At 34.5% G+C, this 25408-nt stretch overlaps 1 protein-coding gene across 1 annotated transcript in view; it reads left to right on the top strand.

Moving 5' to 3' along the window:
- Positions 1-13961, top strand: part of LOC150084646 (transcriptional adapter 2-beta-like) — a 356600-nt gene extending 342639 nt beyond the window's left edge. Inside the window, exons 18-19 of the mRNA XM_090376312.1 lie at positions 300-362; positions 13742-13961. Of these exons, the coding sequence (XP_090232438.1) occupies positions 300-362; positions 13742-13867 (189 nt within the window). The 3' untranslated portion in view covers positions 13868-13961. The remainder of the gene's footprint in view (positions 1-299; positions 363-13741) is intronic.
- The last annotated feature ends 11447 nt before the right edge of the window (positions 13962-25408 follow it).

Genomic DNA, 25408 nt, shown 5'->3' on the forward strand with positions numbered 1-25408 from the left:
TTCAAGAAGGGAAGCAGGTTTATATAACATAAACAAAAAAACTGTTACCTATGTCATTTTTCTCATTCCTTTTAATAATTTTTTCAGTTTCTCTCTAAATACATTCAAACTTCATACTTCCATAACATTAAGTATAAGTTTATTCCAATAATATCAGTTACTCTTTGTCTGAAGGCAAATTTCTGTGCAACTGTTTTGCAACCATTCTTTTTCAGTTTAAGTGTGTGCGTATGTGTGCGTGCGGTTTGCTGTACTGATGGGTGTATTTTGCTTCTAAACCATTTGTATTTTCTTGATAGCTGTGCTCTTCAATTGGTCTTAAGCCATCGTATTACATATCACTGAAGACACTAATGCTAAAGGTAAGAAAAGAAAATTTTTCTGTACATTTAATAAACTTAAAATTAGCTTTAAAATATAAATGACTGACCTAAATTTTTTTTTTTATTACATAACACACAAATTAACCCAGTAACTTTGAAAATAACCTACAAAATTCTAATAATATACACAACAAAAAATAGTTTTGTTTTTTAATGCTGCATATTATTCAGTAGATTTTTTTAATTTCATTTATTGATGTGGCCTCAGTGATTAAACTTGACAGTATTAAAATCTTTATTGCAGTAACTACAACTTCCATACTACTTGTCAGTAGGGCTTTCAAATAGATAATGTTATTTGACTTTGTAATTTTATGAAAAGCAGGATTTCCTTGTCATTTTTTATTTGGCCAGCTGGATTTAAGCCGTATAGAGCCAATGAGTAGCACACATAGGCACATGACTTCCCATACATAGTTTGTTATTATAAAAAGCATTTTTTTTTTTGAAGAGAAGTTTATTTTACCTTCTGACAGCCACATCTGGTGGTGAAAACTGTACATTAGCATTAGTAGAAGCATATGTTGCAAGAAAGCAAGCTTATTCTGCATCAGCCAGAAAGAAAAAAAATATATATATATATAAATAACTTCCCATTTTGCTCATCTATTTGCTCCATGTCTGGTTCTTCCTTGAATCTATTTAAGCTATCAACTTCCACAATGATAGATGAAAACAACCGCTTGCTGGCTACAGGCAAATTTCTGCACATCTATTCTGAAACTGTCTTTCCTCAATTTGTACTTATGCACCCTGAGGTTTGCAATCTGAGCAAGAGGAAGAATCTCATCAACATTGAGCCTGCTCAAACCATTCAAGGCCTTATACATCTCAATCAGATCTGATTATGGATTCAGATTAAGGATTGAATTCCAGACGCTGCAATTTGCAGAACTTAAGCCTTTCTTGGTAAGATCACCCCTTTGTTCCCCTCACCAATCTTGTTGCTCTTTTCTGTACTTGATCTAGCAACTCTACATCCTTCCTAAAATGAGGCCTCCAAACCTGTACACAGTACTCAAGATGTGTCTTGACCATTGCCTTATATGCAGGGATAGTCACCTCCTTATCCCCACTATCAGAATTCCTGTATATCATTGACAGGATCCCATGATGTGCTCTGGCAGCCTGGCTGCACTACTCAGAAAACTTCATATCTGACTGTACAATTACCCCCAGGTCTTTTTCATTCTCCACTATCCTGAGTGTAATACTACACACTACGTACGTTATTCTTGGATTACTGCTACCCATATGCAGGCCCCGAGTGCCAAGCAATTTTCTTCCTGTGATTATAGAGTGCTCTCCAAAGTGATATAGTTTTCTTTCTTTTCTAGTGTGCTTATTCTTTTGTTTACTTGAAGTGGTTTAGAGGTCAAAAGTAAGAACCCAGAAAGTAAATTCATCTTTCTTTTCTTAGTCTTTATATTTATTACTAACCAACTCTACTAATTTAAACAATGCTTGGTCACTCCTGCCTCCACATGGTGGGGCTGGTAACCTGGGGGATAAACCAACCTTCAGGGCTAAAAGGAACAGAGATGGAAATAAATAAATTTCCCCGTTTAGAGCCAGAGCTCTCAACCAAATGACAATCACGACACTGACCGTGACTTCTCTCTCTCTCTCTCGGAGAGAATGAAGAAAGACACTGGCAGAAAGGAATGGCCAGCATTCCTCATAATACATTCTCTGTCAACACAACCTGTGGGCAAGCTCTCCACCCCCCCCCCCTTTCAGAGATGCCTCGAACATGCCACAGGTTCACCAGAAATGGTGAAATGCCTCCATTCTGGAGATTTATTAATAGAGACCACCAATCCTCGACATTCTGAACTATTATTACGTCTGACATCCTTGAGTGGAATCCCAGTTCAAATCACACCACATACCACCCTCAATTCTTCTAAGGGGTGATCACTGAATGGGATTTATTGACTGTTCCTGAAGATGAAATAGTACAGGAACTTAAAGATCAAAAAAGTCACTCAGGCAAAAAGGATCTTGATCTGAAAAGATGGTAGTTTAGTCCCTACCGAGTATAGTTTTAACTTTCAGGTCTCCGAACCTATCAGCTTCAGTCAAGGCAGGATATTTAAACTGTCACATTTGGCCATATATCCCGAACCCCCTAAGATGTTTTAAATGCCAGAAATTTTACCATTCCCAGACAGCATGCTGTGGAGACACAACATGTGGAAACTGTGGGTGTAAAACTCATATACAAACAGAATGTAAGGCACCAGCTCCACAATGTCCTAATTGCAAGGGCAACCATCTGGCATACTCCAAAAACTGTGACCTCTGGAAGTTGGGGAAAAAAAAATACAAAAATATAAAATTGAAAATAAAGTTTCCTACTCTTTAAAGCTCTGTTCTTAGTGCCACTCTCTTTGCAATATGAATAAACATCACAAATAACATTCCAAACACTGTTGACTTGTATCTCTATGCAGATGATCTTATCATATCTTGCCATTCCCAGAATATGAACTATGTTGAGAGGCATCTACAAATATCCATTATTAACATTGAATTATGGATGGCATAAAATGGATACAAACTGTCAAGCCACAAATCTACAGCCATACTTTTCTGCACCAAGCGCAAAATGCATCCTGAACCAATTGCACTTGGTCTCTACCAATTGTGAATGTTATTCACCTCTTAGGGCTAATTTTTGATAAGAAGTTAAACTTCCAGGAGCACATCAAATATCTAAGAACCACTTGCACAAAGAAAATGAATATACTCTGAGTTATCTCCAGTACATCTTGGGGTGCAGATCATTATACTCTGCTCCACTTATAAGTCCCTAATTAGATCTCAGCTAGATTACAGAGCACCTGTTTATGACTCATCTTGGCCCATCTTGCACCCATCCAACATTCTTCTCTTAGGATAGCTCCAGGTACATACAGAACATCACCAGTTCAAAGTCTTTTTGTTGAGACTCATGAACCTCCACTTAGCATCAGAAGAAAGATGTTGCTGATGAACTACTCAGCTAAAAGCCTGTCTACTCATCCTATTAGGCCACTGCTGCACAATCCTCAGTAGAAAATCCACTATGCAAATAAACTCAGAACAATTCGATCTAGCAGAAAGCTGGAACTTGATAATATCCTCAGAGAATCCCCTGTGGACTTCATGCTTTATCGTGATGAATACTTTGAGCAGTGGGGTAAATTCTTTAGCAAATAGTAACATCCAACAACTACATTTTGCTCACACACAAAAGTATCCCCTCTTTACTAAAATCTACACTGATAGTTCAGTCTGACAGTCAAGTAGGTGCAGCTACTGTCTTCCCAAATACAACTGTCTCAGGGTTACTTCTGGCCAAATGCAGCAGTTATACTGCAGAGCTCCATGCCATCAAGCTTGCCCTGGAAAAGATCTCACTCCTGTCAATAAATAAAAGCATAATATACACTGATTCACAGAGTGTGAAAAGCTCCACAACTTGCAGTCCTTTATTAAACCTCATAAAGCATGAGCTGATACTTCTGTGTGAGCATCAGCAAACTGTTGTCTTCTCTTGGATCCCAGGTCACAGTGGTATTCCAGGAAATGAATGTGCAGATGATGCTGCAAAGCATCCCTCCAGCATAGCCTCAACAAATGATCTGATTATTGAATGTTGGATACTCTGATTACAGACACTGTGTACGGAGAAGATGTATGGAACAATGGACACTTCTGTGGAAAATGCAAATAAATAACAAGCTATTTGAACTAAAACTTGAACTAGAAGTATGGACATCTAGCCTTTGTAAAAATAGAAAATAAGTAATCTTAGCCAGAACCCAAATAGGTCATAGTCACCTCACACATCCCTACCTGCTTACAGGAAACGATCCTCCACAGTGTGCACACTGCTTGAACCCACTTACAGTAAAACGTATACTCCTTAAATGTAGCTTGTTCAACAATGCCCGACAAACATCTTTTGGTTTCATTTCAGATCTATCTCTCAATAACCTCAGTGTCTCATAGGTAAAGAAGCAAATCTCTCTGAATTCTTTCTCTATTTAAAAGAAATTCAAATGTATCACCATTTCTAACTGCTCCCCATGCAGTTCTCATAAATGAACTCAATTAATTCGAGAGGTGCAATATAGCCTAAGTAGATTTTGCACCAGAAAATGTTAAATTTCAGTTGCCGCTTCTCAGCCCATCTACCTAAATTTTCTAGATCCTGTTTCAGTATCTTACCTCCATTACTGTTATTAACCACCCTGCCAAACTTTGTATCATCATGAAACTTAGACATAAGTGTAATATGCCTTCATCAATATCATTGATAAATATACAAAACAACAATGGGCCAACACCGAACCCTGGGGGGACTCCACTAATAATATTAGTTCACGAAAAGCAGTGTCCATTGATTACCTATCTCTGTCTTTGTATCAACTTGCCCTTAATGCCATACAGTCAGTCCTCGTAAAGCACGATAGTTGTGTTCCTAGAAACCCTCGTGCAATGCAAAATCATGCAATATAAACAACAGGCCCTATGGGAAAAATAGGGTTAGGTGCCAACCACCCAAGATTGAACACACATTTGTAACCAAAACATTACCAAACACAATAAATAATCATAATAAAATACTTATGTATTTTATATACTTACGTATTTTATTACGACTATTATGTAATAAAATATTGCTAATGCTTTTACTTCTATCGTAAGCAAACTTGTTTTTTGTTTGATTTTCTATCCAAACAGATGACAGCCGTTCCATCTCTTCCAATTCTTTGTGTCTTAATATAATGGATTTTAATTACACTTTGAGCTGTTTCTGCTATGAAAGTTGTTTTTATTTTCTCTGCATTCTTTGTAATTCTCGGCGTTGCCTCATTTAGGCCTGTAGCATGTGCAATATCACACGGTCTTTCATTTCGCTCAAAGCGTTTCACAATTTCATATTTTTTCTCTATCGACAAAGGCGGACTGGCCATAAGCCTTACCAGGGAAACCCCGGTGGGCCGGTGTGATTTTGGCCATAAACCATAGTATGAGGCCACTATAAATTTTCCCGGGTAAGAATTTTTGATCCAGTCCACCTCTGTTTATCGATATTGCTTTCCTTTTTCTCTCTGAATCTGCAGTGTCTTCACCAGGACGCTTCCTTTTCATACCTTTTAATTAAGTATTTTACTCGTTTTTAGGGAACAAAGCACAATTACAAAATGAGGAGGCACGCTTGATACACATAAACAAAGCTGCGCGTGTGTAGCAACTGAATAAACAACACCGTAAAAGCAGAGATACACTATTAACACCTCACATTTTACTAAAGCACATTTCTAGGGGTTACTACCATAAAACAATAAAAACAATTTCCAGTTGCGTTTCTGCTAGTGGAATCTATTATAAACTGGTAGTAAACTCGATCTAATTGCATTTGCGATTATACCGATATCTGGAATTGTGTTGGTTTTTGCGTTATTATGGTGAAATGTGTTCATCCTTAACTGATATAAAAATCAAATACATTTTCAGAATCTTCTCTTCATTTCTATCGTGTTGCATTCAGTTGGTGTGATTCTGCATTCAACTGCCATTTCTTTTAAACACAAAGGCGAATCGTGCATAAACGAATTCGGTTCATGTTATATAAGATATCGTTCCCCTATTTATAAATCTTGTGTGATTGAATTCGTGTAGTGTAAACATGTGTTATACGAGGACTGACTGTACTGCTCCCATTTGTACAGTAGTCGTCCATGTGCAACAGTATGAAAAGCTTTCCAGAAATCAAAGTATATGATATCAAAATTATTTTTTGCATCTGGTTCTAGTTTGCATCTAGTTTGAATTAATTTAAAAGAGATTGGGCAAATTATTAGAAGGGATGAACAGATGAAACTGAAACAAGATTTTTATTTTTTTTTGTTGATGCTGCATAAGCTCATATTGTTTTGCCAGTATAATATTCGATACTAATAACCCAAGCAGTTAGTAACAAAACATTGTTAAAAATGGAGAAGGGGTGATTATCAACACCAGTGTCACAGGTTTCTCCCAGACTGTTACAACTCAATGTTAGATGGAATATTAATCAAGGTGACTCACCACCTTTCATCACAGCCATTTCTAACCAGGCTGGCCACAGTAGCATCTAGTACCAGAGCATTTCCTACTGCCCATAATAACACTACTAGATCCAGATTGATATGACTCCCAGCAAAGCATTGTGCTCTTTACCTAGTACGTTAGAATTTCGTATTCATTTTTATTTTATTTTTAAATTTTACCATTTGCACATAGCCATTGTCTTCTGAAGAATTTGTTTATTAGAATCATTAATGTTGTTTTTATTTTATTCAAATATTTCACTAAATTTAAATGTTGCATATCATCTGGGAAACATATCCATTAGACTTGTTAAATATCACCGTTGCTGTTTTATTTCTTGGGAAATCCATACTTTGTAGATGTTATATTTTGAATCTGAATTAGTTGCTCATAAGAAACTAATGCCCATTATAGTTGCAACCCTTGAAAAATTTCACCATATGCTTTTGTTAACAACACCAACAATATTAATTTTTCTTTTGTTCCAGATGGACGTTGGCTTATGCAATAAGTTAACAAAAGATGAAAGGGTAGAGGTGATTTCACATAGCCAAATGGTCCCTATAGTAGTGCAGGGATGAGTTGATCATGTTCGAGCCCATGTGGCTACTAAAATACAATTAATGATTTTATTCATTGTCAAAATGATTATTTGTAACTCCTCTGACCTGTGATCATGATAGAGTATAAACAGAAGGCCGGATACTTCAAATTGATTAATTATTATTGAATTTATTGAAAAGCACCCTCGACAGATCTCTACTTCATCAGAAAACCATTAGAACAATAATTAATTAATTCAAAGAAATAGGAAGTGTCTATAAACATCTGCATAGCAGCTGGCCAGAACGTTTTCAGCTGAGTTACTCGATACCATTATTACTGAGTAGTAACAATGGTATCGAGTAAAATCCGAAGCAGCCCAAAGAAATGAAGAAAGCTGCCAGAGTCAGATGTGCACAGGAAGTCTATCCAGCAGATCCTAAAGAAAAATTTTAGAAATATTACCATTCCTACAGTCTGTATGTTGGTGATAAAGATAAGTGAATGGAGTTCTCTCATTGGTTCTTACAATAATACGACTTTCTTCATTGGATCGCATTTAGGAGTAAGCAGTATTTTACCCCAGTGATAATGTTAGTAGGTATAGTTCATGATATTAGGTTAGCAATAGCCTGTATTGGATGAAGGTGAATGCATGATAAGTTATAACTGGGCAGTGCAGTGAGAAGATCTGTTAATTGATCTATACTTCTACACCAGATGATACTGGAGACAACATTCCTAATGCTCATTGTGGACAACAACATTCCATCAGTGCTGGAAGCAGAGCTGTGATGCCAACTGGAAAGTTGGCATCACAGCTCTGCTTCCAAGCACCACATGGTTTACTCTGAGTCTTTTGATGGATTATCTGAAGTTAGGTGTCTGCATTGAACTTACATCTGGAAAACAAGGCAATAAAAAGAAAAATCAGTTCTGGTTGTGTCCAGATATCTTGCATAAATCAAATCAAAAAGCATTTCCAAGTTATTGGTAAGCAATGCAAATATTTTAATTTTTCTTATGGGAGTGTGACTTTTGTTATCCTACATAGTTTGATCAACAACTGATTAATTTTATCAAGTGATAAATGTTTGTATTGTTAATATTTTTCAATATTAATAATGCAAACATTGTTGTTAAAATGTCACTGATTAAATCATTTCTGGAAGTCTTCCTTTTGTGAATGCTTTTAGTTGGTTTTTCATATCTGATTGAATTTCTTGAATCGACTGAAATCATTTTCCGTTTGTGTATTTTAATTTTGGATAGACAAATAATAGGACTATGTGACTTTTTGAATAGTCAAAAAGTCACATGGTACCTAATCAGATTAATAAGGTGGGTGTGGTACAATGGAAATTTGCCAGTAAAAAATTTAAAGTTCACACATTCAAATTTCATTATTTTCCTTATATATCATAAAAGAGAGAAAATAAAAGTGCTCAATTCAAAGCAGATTTCCACTAGGCTGGTGCATAACAAGTTAAACTTGATGTGCTCAAAAGGCATCATCATAAGTCCTGCTCACAGTCTTTTAATTGTAGCTAAAAACTACTTATGGTGCATATTATGCATTCAAGAATTACAAGATAATTCACTAAACTTTTTTGATAAAACTTTGTACATTACTATACCTGTGGCATACATTAATATATGAAAATTAGTAATATAACATTTGTGAAAATGGCAGTTCACTTCCAGGTTTAGTTCATTGTTGTTTTGGATTAAGAGATGGTTGAATAAAATGCTTGAAGAAATTTATTTTTTTACTTAAACCTTGCTGAACTTCTTAAATGTATACAAATAATGATGGTTATTGCAAATATTTCATTTGCAGTATAATTATACTTGCAAATTATGAATTTCAGTTAAGTTTGCATTGCTTCATTTTATTATGCATGTATTATTCATTTTCCCCAGTACAGACTTATCAAATACCAAAGTCATGGTTTATCTAAGTATATTCAAAAATTCACAGAATATTATTTTTGAATATACTTATATAAACCATGAAACAAATAATAAAATAATATTCAAAGAATTTTTAAGTGACTTACAATTCATGAACAATAATTTAATTTTATTGAAAATCAAATAAAAATCACAATGCAGACACGAACTTTTGGTTGAAGCAAGCCAAAATTTATTCACAGAGTGGCAGTGCGACTCAAAACCAAGTGGTTTGAGCCATGACTTCAGCAGTCATGATTGTTGAGTTAGTTTTGCTGCTTCTGCTGATCTCTGAATAAATAGATCACCTAGATATATATGTTCTAATTTGTTTCACTTTTCATTTGAGATTGGGTGCCAAATAAACTAATTAGTTGATCTGATAAGTTTTATTTATTTACTATTTTTTTTATTTTATTATTTATTTATTTATTATTTATTTTATTTTATTATTTTTTTTTATTTTTTTATTTTATTATTATTTTTAATTTTATTTATTTATTTTTGCATTTAAACATTTCCAATTTTTAAATATAAAAAAGTTGCAATAAACTGACATTAATTGCAAATTTCCTGAAGAAAGTGCTAAGGACTAATGCTATTTTTTGAAGTGTACTACATCAAGTCATTAGGTGAAGAAACATATCTTATATTTTATATATGGATATTTGTTTATATTCAAGAAATTTAAGAAGAAAAAATTATCTCTTAATATGTTGTGATTTCAATGCCTGGTTTTGCAAGTAACATTGATTTATCATTTTGACCTTTTAACCATGTTAATACTATACATATTAACGTGTTAAAAGGCCAAAACGACAAATTAATGTTACTTGCAAAACTAGGCATTGGAATTAGCTCCCAGAAGCTGGGATAGAGCATACAAATGAAACAGAACTTTAAAAATGCAGTTTATTATACTTCATAATGAAATACATAAATTTCCTGTCATGAGCTGTATGTTGTACATTTACTAATTATTATTGATTTGAAAGAAATGTTCTAATATACTGTTCTTGTGTACCAGCAGAAAAGCAGATCTGTATTATAAGTTTTACAAATTGTAATTTATAAAAGTTGAAGGTATGTATAGTATATATAATCCACTCTGGTGTGTTTGATTTTTTATGCTGATCACAGGAACTTAATAAAACCTTTTTCATTGAAACTGGTTAGCTAGTCCCTTTCCACTGTTGTTAGAAGAGTTTTCTCCTGATCACAGAAACTTAATAAAAGCTTTTCATTGAAACTGTGGTTAGCTAGTCCCTTTCCACTGTTATTAGAAGAGTTTTCTCCTGAGATTTATTCTTTTTTTTTTTTTTTTTGTTACACAAAACAGGTCCTGTTTATAGTCTGTTATCGTGGTGGGGGGATTACCATCACAACAAACTACCATATTTCTTCGATTCTAAGATGCCATTGATTATAAGATGCACCTTAATTTCAGAAAAAAACCTTTGATTCTAAAAATAAATAAAATAAAACACTAAAATAAATCTAACAAATATTTTTATTATAATAGAATTCAATTTACTAACAACAATAGTACTGGTATTTATCAGCACGTATGTTATTCCTCACTTCCTTCTGAATCTTCTGAGCTGTCGTTATCTTCATTATTCCATAATATATCATCTTCTGAGCCATCGAGAGCGTTGGTGATGCAACATTTTTTAAACGAGTGCTTTACTATTCTTTATGGGATCAGCTTCCAAGCTGTTGATACCCATTCTGCCGATTTTGATGCTGGTGCTTTCTTAATTTTTCCGGAAGGTTGTCGGTCAACAGCCAGGATTCATATTCCTTTCTCAAGTAATCCTTAAATGGTTTGTTGAGTGAAATGTCGAGTGGCTGCAGTTGACTAGTAGTGCCACCAGGAATCACAACCAAGTCACCACGTTTTTGCACGATTTTATTTTTGACACATTCGGACAAATGTCCACGAAATGCATCAAGTACTGGCTTGCTAGGTGGGTTACGAAGACTTCTTGGACATCTATTCCACACAACATTTAGCCAGTCTTCCATAAGATCTGCCCACATCCATCCATTTTTTGTGCATGCACAATAACATCTTTGGGTAAAATTTCATTCTTTGGTATGGTTTTTTTTTCTATTTAAAATTAAATATGGTGGCAACTTTCGACGCAGTGATACGCTGCTTTTCGTAGCCCATGCTTATAATCTTGATTTCTTTAGCATTGACTGTGTAATTTCGAGGCATTCGAAGAAGACTGGGGTTTCATCAGCATTTCCAATTTGACTAAACTCATAGTTTCTTTTTCTTTAATTTCATCACCTGTTGCTGAAAGTTAATCAGCTTCTGTTGAAAGTCTGCAGGAATTTTTTGACAGATAGATGTTTGCTGCCTTAACGATAATCCACTATGACACACAAGTCTGCCGCACCAGCCGAGACTGCCTTTAAAAATTATTTTCTCTATTCCGAGGGACTTGGCAATTTCTCTGGCTTTCAGTTTGCATGGCTTGTCGAGTGATGGGTCGAGGGACTTGGCAATTTCTCTGGCTTTCAATTTGCATGGCTTGTCGAGTGATGGGTAATCCTTTTGCCCGTGTCTCTGTTACAAAACGTATCACAACTTCATCGACTTGTGGAAATCTTCCTTTCTTAGGCCCTGTAAAGCACTTGGTTGTTGCTTTGCACGAAAATATGGAATTGCGATCATTTCTCCAACGTCGAACATTTACTTCACTAATGTCAGAATGTCGACCCACAGCTCTATTTCCATGTTCTTTTGCATACACAATAACTTTTCATTTCAATGTGGCTTCGTAGTGCAATCTTTTCGACAATTTAATGTGCAATAAGGGATCAAAATTAACGAAATACAGTAACTCCACTTCTAAAGTACTTTCGAAGATACAAACAAAACTTCCTAGTTTTCGCTGAGTGAGCTCCGCTATAATGAAATAATGGTGGCTTCACATTTCGAAAGCACGTGAAATCACCCATGCCACTTTATTCCCCAATGGAATTGGAAAATGCGATAACGGTCAAACTTGGAGGTGGGATTTCCATGTAAAAACAAAACATGTGGTGCTGTCCAAAGCATGGGAAAATTCAAAAAAGCAAAAACTGTGATTGTAAGACACCATCGATTCTAAGGCACACCCCATTTTTAGAGACGTTTATAGGGGGGAAAAAGTGCATCTTAGAATCGAAGAAATACAGAATCCTCTATAGATGAGATATAAGACCAAAAAGAAAGATCTGTTTTTACGTTAATGTTTTTACTGGCATTATTCCAAAAATTTTGTAATGAAAAGCTGTCATGCAAAAAGCGTTACAAAAATTTATTGCAGTTTAATTTATCTTCTGCTGGACCAAAGTTAATGAAATTTTGCACGGAGTTAGCTCCACACTAGAAGGAAAACTTTCAAACCTCTGAAAATTGCAGTAGTTTTTCCAGGATAATGGAAAATATTTAGACATGTGATCAAGGAAATTTTCTCACATAATAAACAAGATAATGTGGATGTATAGCATATCGTTGGAAAGCTAAGAAATTTAGAAACAGAAATATTAAAGTTTTAAGATACAAAAAAACTTTCAGAAACTGGGAAATATGTTAATTCAAAAATGCATCTGGTTTCACGTCACCTGGTGTTTTCAGATTGAATGTAATTTTTTTCTTTAAAATTAAATTCTGAGGCTGGAAAAGGTTCTGCACATTTATGAAAACATTCTTCAACTTGAACATATCATCAGATCTTTTGATAAATACTACATGTAATGGAACTACTATAGATGGTGTATTTAGTTGTGAACTAAAATCTCATCAATGTAAAAATTATATATCCTACTTTAGTCATCATGGGCCAGTACTTTCAGTAACCGACATGTAATTATTATTAATAAAATAAAAACATTGTTATATTATTATCCATGAATTTTATTAATATCCGAAAATTAAATCGTTTTAATGCCAACCTCTTAAATGTAAAACACGTTAAATGTGCTAGCGGCAGGACACATGTGCCTGGTACAGAATTTTATTTCCTATATACAGTATACAAGTATATATATATTCAAAGGAAGAGTGAAATAATTGATGTTAACTAATGAGGACTGGTTTAGGTTATGAATCAGTCCAGTGTATTAGATATACTAGATTCATTATTCAATGAATTTAATTGAATAATGAATTATACTAATGCATCTACTGAATAATAATGCAAGTGATGCACAGCAGCACTTTCAGCAGAAACAGTATGACATTAACAAATGTCATACTGTTTCTGTATGCATTCAAGCTAACACAATGCATTTTCTTACAATAGAGGGCATCTCTCCAGCAGAAATTCCCCATCATATGAAAAAAACGTACGTCAACAACTGTAAGTTACACCCACGAATAGGCAAGTCATTAGCATGAAGGAAGCAAACTTCTGTAGTAAGGCGTCCTTGTCCAGGAAAAACATGCACGGCTGTTTGCAAGTGGCATAGCATACAGTGAAAAAATCAGTTATTAGATGACTGAAAAATGATTTGGCATGATGTCAGTTCCATTCTGATGATGAAGTGAAGGAACTAAACTATGGCAGAGATTTAAAAAAAAAAAAAAAAAAAATCTAATTTTCATTGCATCATTCTCATAATTTAAATTTAGCATAAACTTTGTAATATATTTTATATATACTGTATTCAATATTATAGCATATTATTTTAACTCAATATTTGCATTTGTAGAATAAATACAAAAAAAAACTGTTCTTTAAAATATAATTTACTCCCCTTCTTCTTTGGTTTTCTAGGATCATGTTCAAAAGCAGTATGGAAATGTAGCAGGAAAACCTAGCTATCCTGCTGGATTGGATAAAAATCACTGCCAGAAAGTAAGAAATTTTATGGTCAGTAGTGGATGGATTTCTGCTTGCTGACCACAATTCAAAGCATCAGCTTATTTAAGAGAGTGGATTTGCCACTGTGTGGCTATGTAATTTACCGTTCATTCAAAAGCTTCTTTAGAAGCAAAATTGTTTACCTCATTATACAGATGAGGTTTTGAATATATATTTATACATTAGATTATTTTCATATACATTGGAAATATGAATTACATACCATTTTACCAGGAAATGAAGGAATCTGTGGATTCATTGGTTAATTTCAGTGCATCAGACTGATTAACAGTACTTCATAAAAAATATGTTAAGTAAGTAAGAAATAAAATAGCATTAAATTATGGATAATTAGAAAAAGAAGCTAAAATAAGATATTTTTGTACCATTAAATATATTAAGATTTTGTTCTCCAAATTAATGAAAAAATCAGTCTAGAAGCATCAGTTGTTGAGGAGGGTAAAGGGTTTACAGTATAGTTTCTGTGGGGTACATATCATTCTTATGAAAAAAAGGTGTTGCATTAAAAGAAAGTACAGCTGAGATTAAAAATATGGGGGGGGGACTTTTAAGAAAGTATGATTTTTATAAAAGAATTTTTTGAAAAAAAGCTAAAGCAGTTTATTTTTATTATTATTTTTTTAATCTTTCTCACTCTTTTTTTTAACTAGTTTAATCTATTTAGTTTAAAATGTATAGTGTCATTCAACCTGTCTTTTGGGGAGGGGGGGATTTCTTTTTTTTTTTTTTTTTTTTTTTGTTTGTTATTTTTTAGTTGTTGCAAGTTATTTTTATTTCAGAGTCACTAGTCTTAAGACCTAATTAAATGTGTCATTCATTACTCTAGTTTTACATACTCAGTTCCATTTGTCAATAAGAAAATGTTGACAAGGGTAGGTATGTAAATGTCTTTTGTATATTAATAACCACATCCTATTTTTGTGACCTGTGTAACTGGCTTTCAGAAAATGATTCTCTGTGATTATAGAACAGAATATTTCAAGAGAAAATAGATGCTTCTTGTATTGAACACTTTTTAAAATATTAAAATTTTGGTATGTTTTTAAATTTGCCTTGATTATCATTTGTTTCATATATTTACTCTTTCAGTGCAATTCTTAAAAGTAGCCGACAGATTTTTTAAATTAAAATATTAACTATTTATTTTTTGTTATAATTTGAAATTGTTTTTACTTCAATAAGTTTATTGTTGTTGAAAGTGTATTTGTGAGACATTCAGTGTTTAAGTATTCCTAATGATATATGCAAATTTGCATATCTTTGTTACAAAAACGTATAAAATTTTTTGTACAGTAATAAGCTAATTATGTAGCTTATTGTCCATTCCAGAAACTATGCTGAATTATATAACAATGGACATTTTTTACTATTAGATCACTCAGAATATTACACATATAGTCGAATATTTTTGCTGCTTTAATTTACTCAGGATTCACTGTGACCATTGTAGAGGCATTGTACAGTGAATGTTGAACTTAAATAGAATTATTTGATGTACATGTAATGTTGTCAAATATCTGAAATAGACTATCATATCTAGAGTTTTTGATAAGACTTGGAAATTCACTGTGGAGTAACAGTTAGGCAGTAATGCCAGGTGTGTATATAAATTTTGTACTAACTTAATCATAGTGTTGAGTTTTATTTTGAGGAAATAAAAATTAGTAATGATTTCATATTGAATGAATAACATATAAGCTTGTGTAATGGCTGCATAAATTATGTAATGTATTTTGATGATTCTCAGTTAGAAAAATTAAAATTAAAATTAAATTCTTACGTCTAGTTATACTTTAGATTAACTCATTAAATCACACTCAATAGAACTCTTTTTAGTGATGATTATTTCTACTGTTTAGGCAAATTTTCATGATCAAGTGATTTTTAATGCTATGTTTTGTTTTGTTTTTTTTTTTTTTATCCATTACCATTGGGGCTGTGATTGTGTGAATGTAGTTGATCTAGAAAATGCTGTTAATTATACTGCTGTACATTCTCTTAAAGTCGTTGATTCAGGGGAATATGGGATGTAGATTGGTCAGGCAAGTAGTTTAGGAAATAAATAAATCCCAACAAAATATTAAAGTCCACTGGAGGACTGGCATTAGCTGCAAAGTAAACAGAAGTGCCTTTTGTGGCCACAATTATTTATTATTGACATGTCACATGTGCCATTAAATCAACTGTTCAAATTGACATTGATTTTATCACCAAAGATTGATCCTTTGCTTTGAAAGTATTAATATAAAAATAAATAAATGTATTTTGACAGCTTAGAATAATTTTCCTGAAGAAAATAAGAAATGTAATGTACAAGTGAAGTATTCTTGGAGGGAAAAAATAAAGATGTTAACAAAGTGAATACATACTTTTGTACTGGGAAGACCAAAAAAGAGTTAAGTGAAATTACATAACCTTTATCTTTTTTTCTAGTTGGACACCTTGTATTTTTTGACCAAAATGTTTTTTGTGTGGTTCATGTATTGCCACAGCATAAAAAAATTTTACAAAAAAGTGCAGTTATTACATGGGCTTATGTAATTTAATATTTTTGTACAAAAGTGTTTGCTCACAATAAATGATGTATAAAATTAGTTTTCAAAGTGATACAAAAAGGATTTTGTATAATATATTTCATCAATACCATTAACTGATGCAGAGTAAATTGTACTTGCATATTGTTACCAGCTTGTTAGTTTGTGTTACTTATTTGCATATTCTATAAAATGACTGATATAGAGCTCAATATAATCTGAGTTCTGCTTAATCTGAGGTTACCAGTAACAAAAAAAAAAAAAAGAAAGAAAAAAAAAGAAGCTACACCTGTGCAATAACACCTTATTGAAAAAAAAAATAATGCTTTTTAACTGTATTACTTATTGTGGCGCTAAAGTACAAGTAAATTACACATTTTTGTGTTATTTTTGCATATGTTTTTTCATTATAATGTTAAAATAAAATTAAAATACACTTCACACCATATGTAGTGATGAAGTGTATTTTAATTTAATTTTAATTTAACATTATAATAGAATATCTGCATAATGCTGTTTTAATAGTTCAGATTCAATAAGAAATCCAAAATTATTTCATAATTTTGCTATCTTTTCTTTTATTAGTTTAAAGGTTGTTACTAGTAATTTTAATAAATAAGATTAAAAATTACAAAATAAATTTTTTATTTTACTATTCTATATAATTTAAGTTTTCACTGATAGAGTAATCCAAGTTATATTTCCAGTTTACCATAGGTTATAGTGACACTACTCTATGTATAAAGTATATTTTTCCAAGAGAAATTTAAACCATATACAAACCTGTCCAACCATTTAAGTTCAGTGGAAACTTTAAAAATATTCAAGGCAAGGCACGGAATATACATTTTATATATTCATCTCAACATAATAAAAAAATGAAACATTTTTAAACATAAATATATTCTTACAGAACATGGAAAGTTATATTTCTTTAAAAAAATTACTTTTCTGTTGCAAAATCTAAAATTTATTTTTATCAGATAGATTGTGTTCAACTAGTTTGAACACAAACTAGTTGAGGGGAGGTATCTTAGTAGTAGTAGCTATTTCTCAAATTAAAGAAGTAATGTAATTTTGAATGGAATGTATGTTTTTAATAGAATAGTGTCTTATTTGAAGAATCCTAGACAAAACTATTTTTGATTAAAATGACATTTAATCAAAAATAGTGATCCCATGCTAACTGTTAATGATTAAAAATCTGAAAATTTGTTTCCATTCCTAAATATAAACTGTCTATGAAATGACTTTTTACAGTTTTCACAGATGTGTAGTTTGTGCTATAGTATCATGTTTATATGTAGCCAACTACTAAGTACAGCGGACTCCCACTAATCCGAACATCCGCCTAATCTGAACAAGTTTCGGTCGGCGGAGAGGAAATTTTTTAGTTCGCAAAATATACGTTTTTTGTATTTTCCAGTTAAACTTAAATGGCATTAATGGTACAAAAACATTTAGAATTCCACAAAACAACTGTATTTTATTGTAGTACTGTACTAATACAAAATTAATAAATCAGTGTTTGACATGGCCTATTAAAATTACAGATCTATACTTACACACCAAAACAGGAACAAAAGTCATTTTTCAGAAGTAACAAACTCTGTTAGTTTCTTTTGACGTAACGATGAAAATCGGCTAGATGATGCTATGTTTTGCCACCGCTTCATAAACATGTAGTCTGCCGGTGTAGCGCTGGGATATTGTTCTAAGTAGCGTAAAGCGAGGTCAAGGGCCGCTGTCACGTCTGTGTGTGACACAAGTTGTTCCGCAGAAACACCGGGCTCGTCATCATTCTGCTCGGAGTCTTCTTGGGTGACAGCTGCCACGATGTCCTCATCCGACAGGTTTTCATGACCTATTCCATCCGCTGCAATCCACTCGTTAACGTCAGATTCTATTGCTTCCTCGCACCCGGGAATTTCCTGTACGAGCTGAATTAATTGTTCTATGTCATTGTTTTCGTCAGAGCTATCGACAAAGCTGAGAGAGGGCCATAATTTCTTCCATGATCTTTGTATGGACTGCTCGGTTACACCCTCCCACGATTCAGCAACCCAATATACAACATCTTTTAAGTTCACTTGTTTCATTTTCTCATGTAAAGCAAGTGAATTGGTGTTATCTTCTATCAAGGACCTAAGATATTTCTTTCTGTAGGCAAGCTTGATAGACTGTAACACCCCCTGGTCCATGGGCTGTAATAACGGTGTTACATTAGGCGGTAAAAAAGCTGCCTTTATATCCCCTGATGTCAACTCGGAAACGTCTGGGTGGGACGGCGCCTTGTCTATGAGGAGAATGGCACGAGGTGGCAAATCATTTTCATTGCTGAAACGTTTCACTGCTGGGACAAATTGATTATGAAACCACTCAATGAAAAGCTGTCTGTTCATCCAAGCTTTTTTTTTTACTTTTATAATGGACTGGAAGATTGTTAATGTTCATATTTTTAAAAGCTCTCGGCTTCGCTGATTTACCGATCATCATCAAAGGTAGCTTGTGATTTCCTGAAGCATTACTACAAGCTATCAACGTCACTCGCTCCTTATTCATTTTAAAACCTGGGGCACGCATTTCTTGTTGAGATGCTAGACTTTTTGTGGGCAAAGCCTTAAAATTTAAACTTGTCTCATCAGCGTTATATATCTGCTGAGGTGAATAATGTGATACCAAATCAGCGAACTCACCCAAATATTTCTCTGCTGCAGCATGACCAGCTGATAATTGCTCCCCGGTGATCGTTAGCTGGCGAATCCCATGGCGCTTCTTCCAGCGATCAAACCAACCGGTACTCGCACTAAATGATTCATCACCTTTCATTAGTTTGTTGAGATGAATGGCCTTTTCTCTAACAAGAGGTTCGCTTAGGGGTGTTCCCCTTCCTCTTTCCTGAGTGAACCACGTGAATAAGGCTTCATCAAGCTTGTCAAACGTTGAGGGCCTTACTGTTTGTCGATTTTCAACTGATTTTTCTGAAGTAGAGGTACAAAACTGCTCGATCTTTGCTCGGTTTTTTTTCCAGTAAGTTACTGTGGCCTTGCCCACTCCAAACTCTATTGCTAATTTCGTTGCACTTTCCCCCTTGTCCAGCCTTTTCAAAACTTCCAGCTTATCTTTCAACGTACACGTTGAAAGATAAGCTGGTTTTCCGTTTCGTGGCCATTGTGGCAGCAGACTGAACTAAACTAAACTGTAAAATGTAATGAGAGCGAAGATATAAACATTCACATTTAATGCACAATGTCGCGTGCAATTAGTCTTAGCGTGGAGGGGGGGATTTGCTTCCGGTGTGTTACACTCGCGTACAAACGCTAGTAGGCTTACTATACATTCATTCCTTAATAAACCAGACCTGTTTTACTGCTTGCTTCTGCATTATTGCAGTTATTCGGCTAATCCGAACAGGGCTCGGTCCCAATTAGTTCGGACTAGCTGGAGTCTAGTGTAGTTACAATTTTTACACGGGGTGGGGTCCGCCAAGAATAAGTAACAGTAGTCTTCTGTATTAGAGAAGCGTTACTTATTTGAGGTAGTGCAATACCATGGCAACTCATTGTGAAGGCATTCACAATATGAGATATACTTAAATGATGCCAATTTTGTAACTACTTAGTAGTTGGCTACGTATAAACATGATGCTATAGCACAAACCTATACATTAGTTAACTTCTTCGTAACCTGAGGCTATTGCCCTGAACAAACTATGTAGTTTTCACAGAATAATGAATGTACGAGGAAACTGTCAGGTGACCCACCATAAAGTTTCGAATTATGTTTTTTTTTATAGGTTTAGGTTACTTGTTTCACTCTCCCACTAGTTCAGTAAACATCTATAGCCTTCTCTGGTTGCTTTTATTATTTCTTCACACAGCAAATATGAGAACATGAAACCCTGATATTCTCTCCAGATGGACACTCCTCTGCGGGAAGCAATACATGTACAGTAATACCCCGAAGTTACGTGATAGGTGGGTCCGACGAAAATTGTGTAAGTCGAATTCGCGTAAGTCGGGGTAAAACTTTGCATATAAATACATATAAATTTTGCTTAATTGGGACCAAGGACTAACAAAAACACTAGTTTAGAAGAAAAATATTAATAAAATTGCAGTTCTTTATACATATTAATACAAAATATGTATTAAAAAAACAAATGACTTACGTTAAAAAGTTATTTCAATGTCGATGGCTTCATAAAATCTATCAAATTCGTCTGATGACACAGCGCGTTCTTTTTTTCACGCAGAATTTCTTCGTAGCAAGCTAATAATTTTTTTATTCCTTGCTTTGTAGCTATAACGCGTTCTTCGTTGGAGTCTATGTTTTCTAAAATTTTTAAGCCCTTTACAATTGAGCCCTTTTCAATTTTCAACCTGTCAAGTTTGCAATTGTCATGTGCTTTTCGCCGTTGCTTCATTTAGGCCTGTAGCACGTGCAATATCACATGGTCTTGCATTTCGCTCAAAGCATTTCACAATTTCATATTTTTTCTCTATGGACAGAGGCGGACTGGCCATAAGCTTTACCGGGGAAACCCCGGTGGGCCAGTGTGATTTTGGCCATAAACCATAGTATGAGGCCACTATAAATTTTCCCGGGTAAGAATTTTTGATCCAGTCCGCCTCTGTTTATCGATAATTGCTTTTCTTTTTCTCTCTGAATCTGCAGTGTCTTCACCAGGACGCTTCCTTTTCACACCTTTTAATTAAGTATTTTACTCATTTTTAGGGAATAAAGCACAATTACAAAACGAGGAGGCACGCTCGATACGCATAAGCAAAGCTGCCCGCATGTAGCAACTGAATAAACAACACCATAAAGGCAGAGATACGCTATTAACACCTCACATTTCTAGGGGTTACTACCATAAACAATAAAAATCCAGTTGCGTTTCTGCTAGTGAAATCTGTTATAAACTGGTAGTAAACTCGATCTAATTGCATTTGCGATTATACCGATAGCTGGAATTGTGTTGGTTTTTACGTTATTATGGTGAAATGTGTTTCCCCTTCACTGATATAAAAAACATAAAAGCAGCAAAGTTGAATTTTGTTCATCTTTCGCTCTCATTCTCCGCCGTCGCACCGTATATCGATAACATATGAAAAACGACCTTGAAGATAGTGGGCGGCAGCGTTGCCAAACGAAAAAATCAAGAACCGCGTAACTCCGAGTTCGCGTAAGTCGGGGTAGCGTAAGTCGGGGTATTCATCATCATCATCCATTTTCAATCCACTGCAGGATGAAGGCCTCTCCAGCAACTTTCCAGTTCCTTCTGTTTTGAGCACTGGCCATCCATTTACTACTCAAAAACTCATGAATTTCATCTATCCATCTCCGCCTTTGTCTTCCAGGTTTTCTTCTAGCTCCTCTTGAGTACCATTCTGTTATTTTCTTAGTCCATCTGTCATCGTGTCTTCGAGCTATGTGTCCTGCCCAAGACCATTTTAGTTCTTTAGTTTTGATAAGAATGTCCTTTACTTGAGTTTGCTGCCTAATCCATGTGTTTCTCTTCTTATCTAACAGTCTGATTCCCAATATGATTCGTTCCATTCTTCGCTGTGTAGTTCTTAGCTTCTCTTCCATTCTTTTGGTGAGTGCCCAAGTTTCACTTCCATAAGTCATGGTGGGGAGTATACATTGATTCATTATTTTACGTTTCAGACAAACTGGGATATTGCTCTTCAGTATGTGACTATATTTCCTGAATGCTATCCATCCAAAATTTATTCTTCTCTTGACTTCCAGCCATTTATCATTATTACAGCTAATAACTTGTCCCAGATAAGTATATGACTCCACCTTTTCAATTACTGCTCCTTCAATCATTATATCCCTTTTTGTGGCATACTTGTTCATCATTACTTTTGTTTTAGCCATATTCATCTTTAGTCCAAAATCCTTACTAACTGTGCATAACTGATTAAGATTTTCCTCTAATTCTTTGGGATCGTGGCTTATGACCACAATGTCATCTGCAAATCGTAAATGGTTTAGATACTCTCCGTTCACATTGACTTCTTTCTGCGACCAGTCTAATCTTCTGAAAGCTTCCTCAAGGGCAGCAGTAAACAGCTTCGGAGATATTGTGTCTCCTTGTCGAACTCCTTTCTCGATTTTAAATTTGCTACTGTCTTTGTCTAGTCTAATAAAGGATGTAGCACTCTCATATATTTTCTTCAAAATCATAATATATGGAGTATCTATGCCTTGTCTTTCCAGTGCCCGAAACATTGCCTTATGCTGTATGGAGTCAAACGCCTTTTCATAATCCACAAACGCCAGGCATAATGGTGTTTTATATTCATTTGCTTTCTCCATTAGCTGTGATATTACGTGAAGGTGATCCATAGTTGAGAATCCTGTCCCTGTATGGGATAACAAGCTAATTGGTCTATAATTTCCAATTTCTGATTTATCTCCTTTCTTATGCAGCAAAACTATGATTGCATTATTCCACTGCTTAGGCATCACACCTTTTCTAATGCACTTTGTGAAGAGCCTTGCCAGGGTATTACTGTAATTTAAAATTTTGTATGTTGTGAAGCATTGGCAAATTTGAAATAAATTTTGAAAAATTTTAAAATGGAGATGAATAATAGTATCTAATATATATATATATATATATATATATATATATATATATATATATATATATATTAAATATTTATACATACAGTGGATTCTGGTTATTTGGGACACATCGTGACTAGTGCATTTTGGTCCAATTAAGCCAAGTTTCACGTAAATAGTTAAAAATACAGTGGACCCCCGCTTCTTGATTGATTCCCTGTACAATCAGATCATGTTACGATGGTCTCACCATAGTTTGGTACCATTCACTATACGATATGCAGTAAGCACTGATCACTGTGATCACGTTTGTGAATTGAATTTTAATTCTATTAAACAGCAATTCTAATAAGTGAAAATAGGAGGAATATTATCCACAGGTTATAAAAGTAAAGACATATTAAGCACAAATTTACACTTGATTACCTTACCAATTAACAAAATTAAATGATACGTGAAAATTGGAAGAATATTTTCCACAGGTTAGCAAAATAAAAATAAATTTACGCTTACGTGCATAGCTTAATTAATATGTACTGTAATGTGTACATACTAACTAGTTGATATTTCTGTTCATTGATATTTGGGGGGTTAACACTTAAAACAGTAAAAAAGATAAGCAATCAATAACAAAGAACACGGCACACACAAATTGCAACTAACACAATACGTGCCAGTGAGAATGAAGTAACAAGAAGTTACAAAGCTTAAAAAAATAGGAATGAAGAGAAAATTCTGAAAATCCATTTATGTTTTTTATATGATTGAAGATTTCATGTAAGGGGAAACACATTTCACCATGATAACATAAAAGCCCACAGAATTCCAGGTGTCAGTATTATCGCAAATTTAACAAGATCAAGTTTGCTATCTGTTTATAATAGATTGCACTAACAGAAAAGCCCAATAAACCAGAAACTGCTCATTTTTTTTTAGTTTTAAGGTTGTGACCTCCAGAAATCTGACCAGACCACGTGGTATGGTCACAGATAATCGTAGGGTAATATCAAGTGCTGTGGTCTCCTGCCTCGATTAAACGGCATATTTTCCCAAATAAGCAAAGAAAACCCTGGCTATTTTCTTGATTAGGTTCTGTTCTTTAAGATTTGTCCCAAATAAACGGCTGTCCCGATTAACCGGAATCCACTGTATTTAATATATACCAAGTGGTTATAAAATGTTTCCCTATTCAGGAGACCCTAGTGCCAAAATGGTTAGAGCTAGCACTGTGAAAACCGGTGGGTATGTAATTTAGGGTATGGGGGAAGTGATTTGTAGAATAAAAAAAATTAAATTTTCAAATTTCCGCCACCAGAGAAAAAAACGGCACTGCACATATGTCAAAGTTGTCATTTACTTCAAGACAAATGACATCTAACAGGATGTGATTATCTGACATTATCAAATGACATCCTGTTAGATAAAAGCAGAAAGGCCAACACCAGTCAATAACCATTATGGCTCTTACAAAAAAGGAATGTGCTCTTTTAGTAAAACTGTTCTACCAGAATAATAATGCTAATGCAGCACTATGTGAATTTCAGAAACTTAAAGGTGTGCATAAAGGACGTCAGTGTGGCTTCGAAAACTAATAAATAAATATGAAGCAACCGGGGAGTTAGGTGTAAATCCAGGCAAGGGATGACCACATATCAGAACAGAGGTAATGGATGAAGTGCGGTTGCAATGGTCAGAATGCAAAACACTACCAGTCAGTAGTGCCAGAGACATGAACCCTCCTTGGTCTGTTATACATAAAGTGCTTTGAATAATTTTACACTGGTTCCCATACAAGATTGACATAGTGCAAGAACTAAAGTCTTGTGATCAGCAACAACGTATAGACTGCTCTACGATTTCTGGCTTGTATGGAACTTGACGATACATGGGCTCGAATGATCTTATGGAGTGACGAGGCACATTTCACTGTTAATGGGGCTGTAAATGCACAAAACTGCTGAATATTCTTGTTTATCTGCTGCTGTGCATGAAAGACCACTACAAAGTCCATATGTTACAGTATGGTGTGTATTCACAGTAGAGTTTAATATCAGACCATTTTTCTTTGAAGAGTCTACACCTCGTGGCCCCATAAGGTGTATGGTAACTAGTGCACAGTACTGCGCGTGTCTAAGAGATCACATTGTTCCCTGCTCTGCAGAAAGGCAATACTTGGAGACCATAGTGTTCATGCAAGATGGTGCCCCTCCCAGTGCTGGTCGACAAGTGAAGGAACTGCTCCGTTCAACATTCGGAAATGATCGCATCATTTCTAAAGGCTTTCGGCAGTTCTGGCCAGCCCGATCAGCAGATCTTAATCCCTGTGATTTCTGGCTATGAGGATACCTGAAAGACAGAGTTTACCATGGTGGCATACAGACGCTTGTCGATTTGAAAGCAAGCATTAAACAGCACGTAGCAAATATCCCCAATGAAATGCTAT

The sequence above is a fragment of the Mastigoproctus giganteus genome, chromosome 6 (genome assembly GCF_048544385.1).
Source record: "Mastigoproctus giganteus isolate SK-2022 chromosome 6, ASM4854438v1, whole genome shotgun sequence".
Taxonomy (NCBI): domain Eukaryota; kingdom Metazoa; phylum Arthropoda; class Arachnida; order Uropygi; family Thelyphonidae; genus Mastigoproctus; species Mastigoproctus giganteus.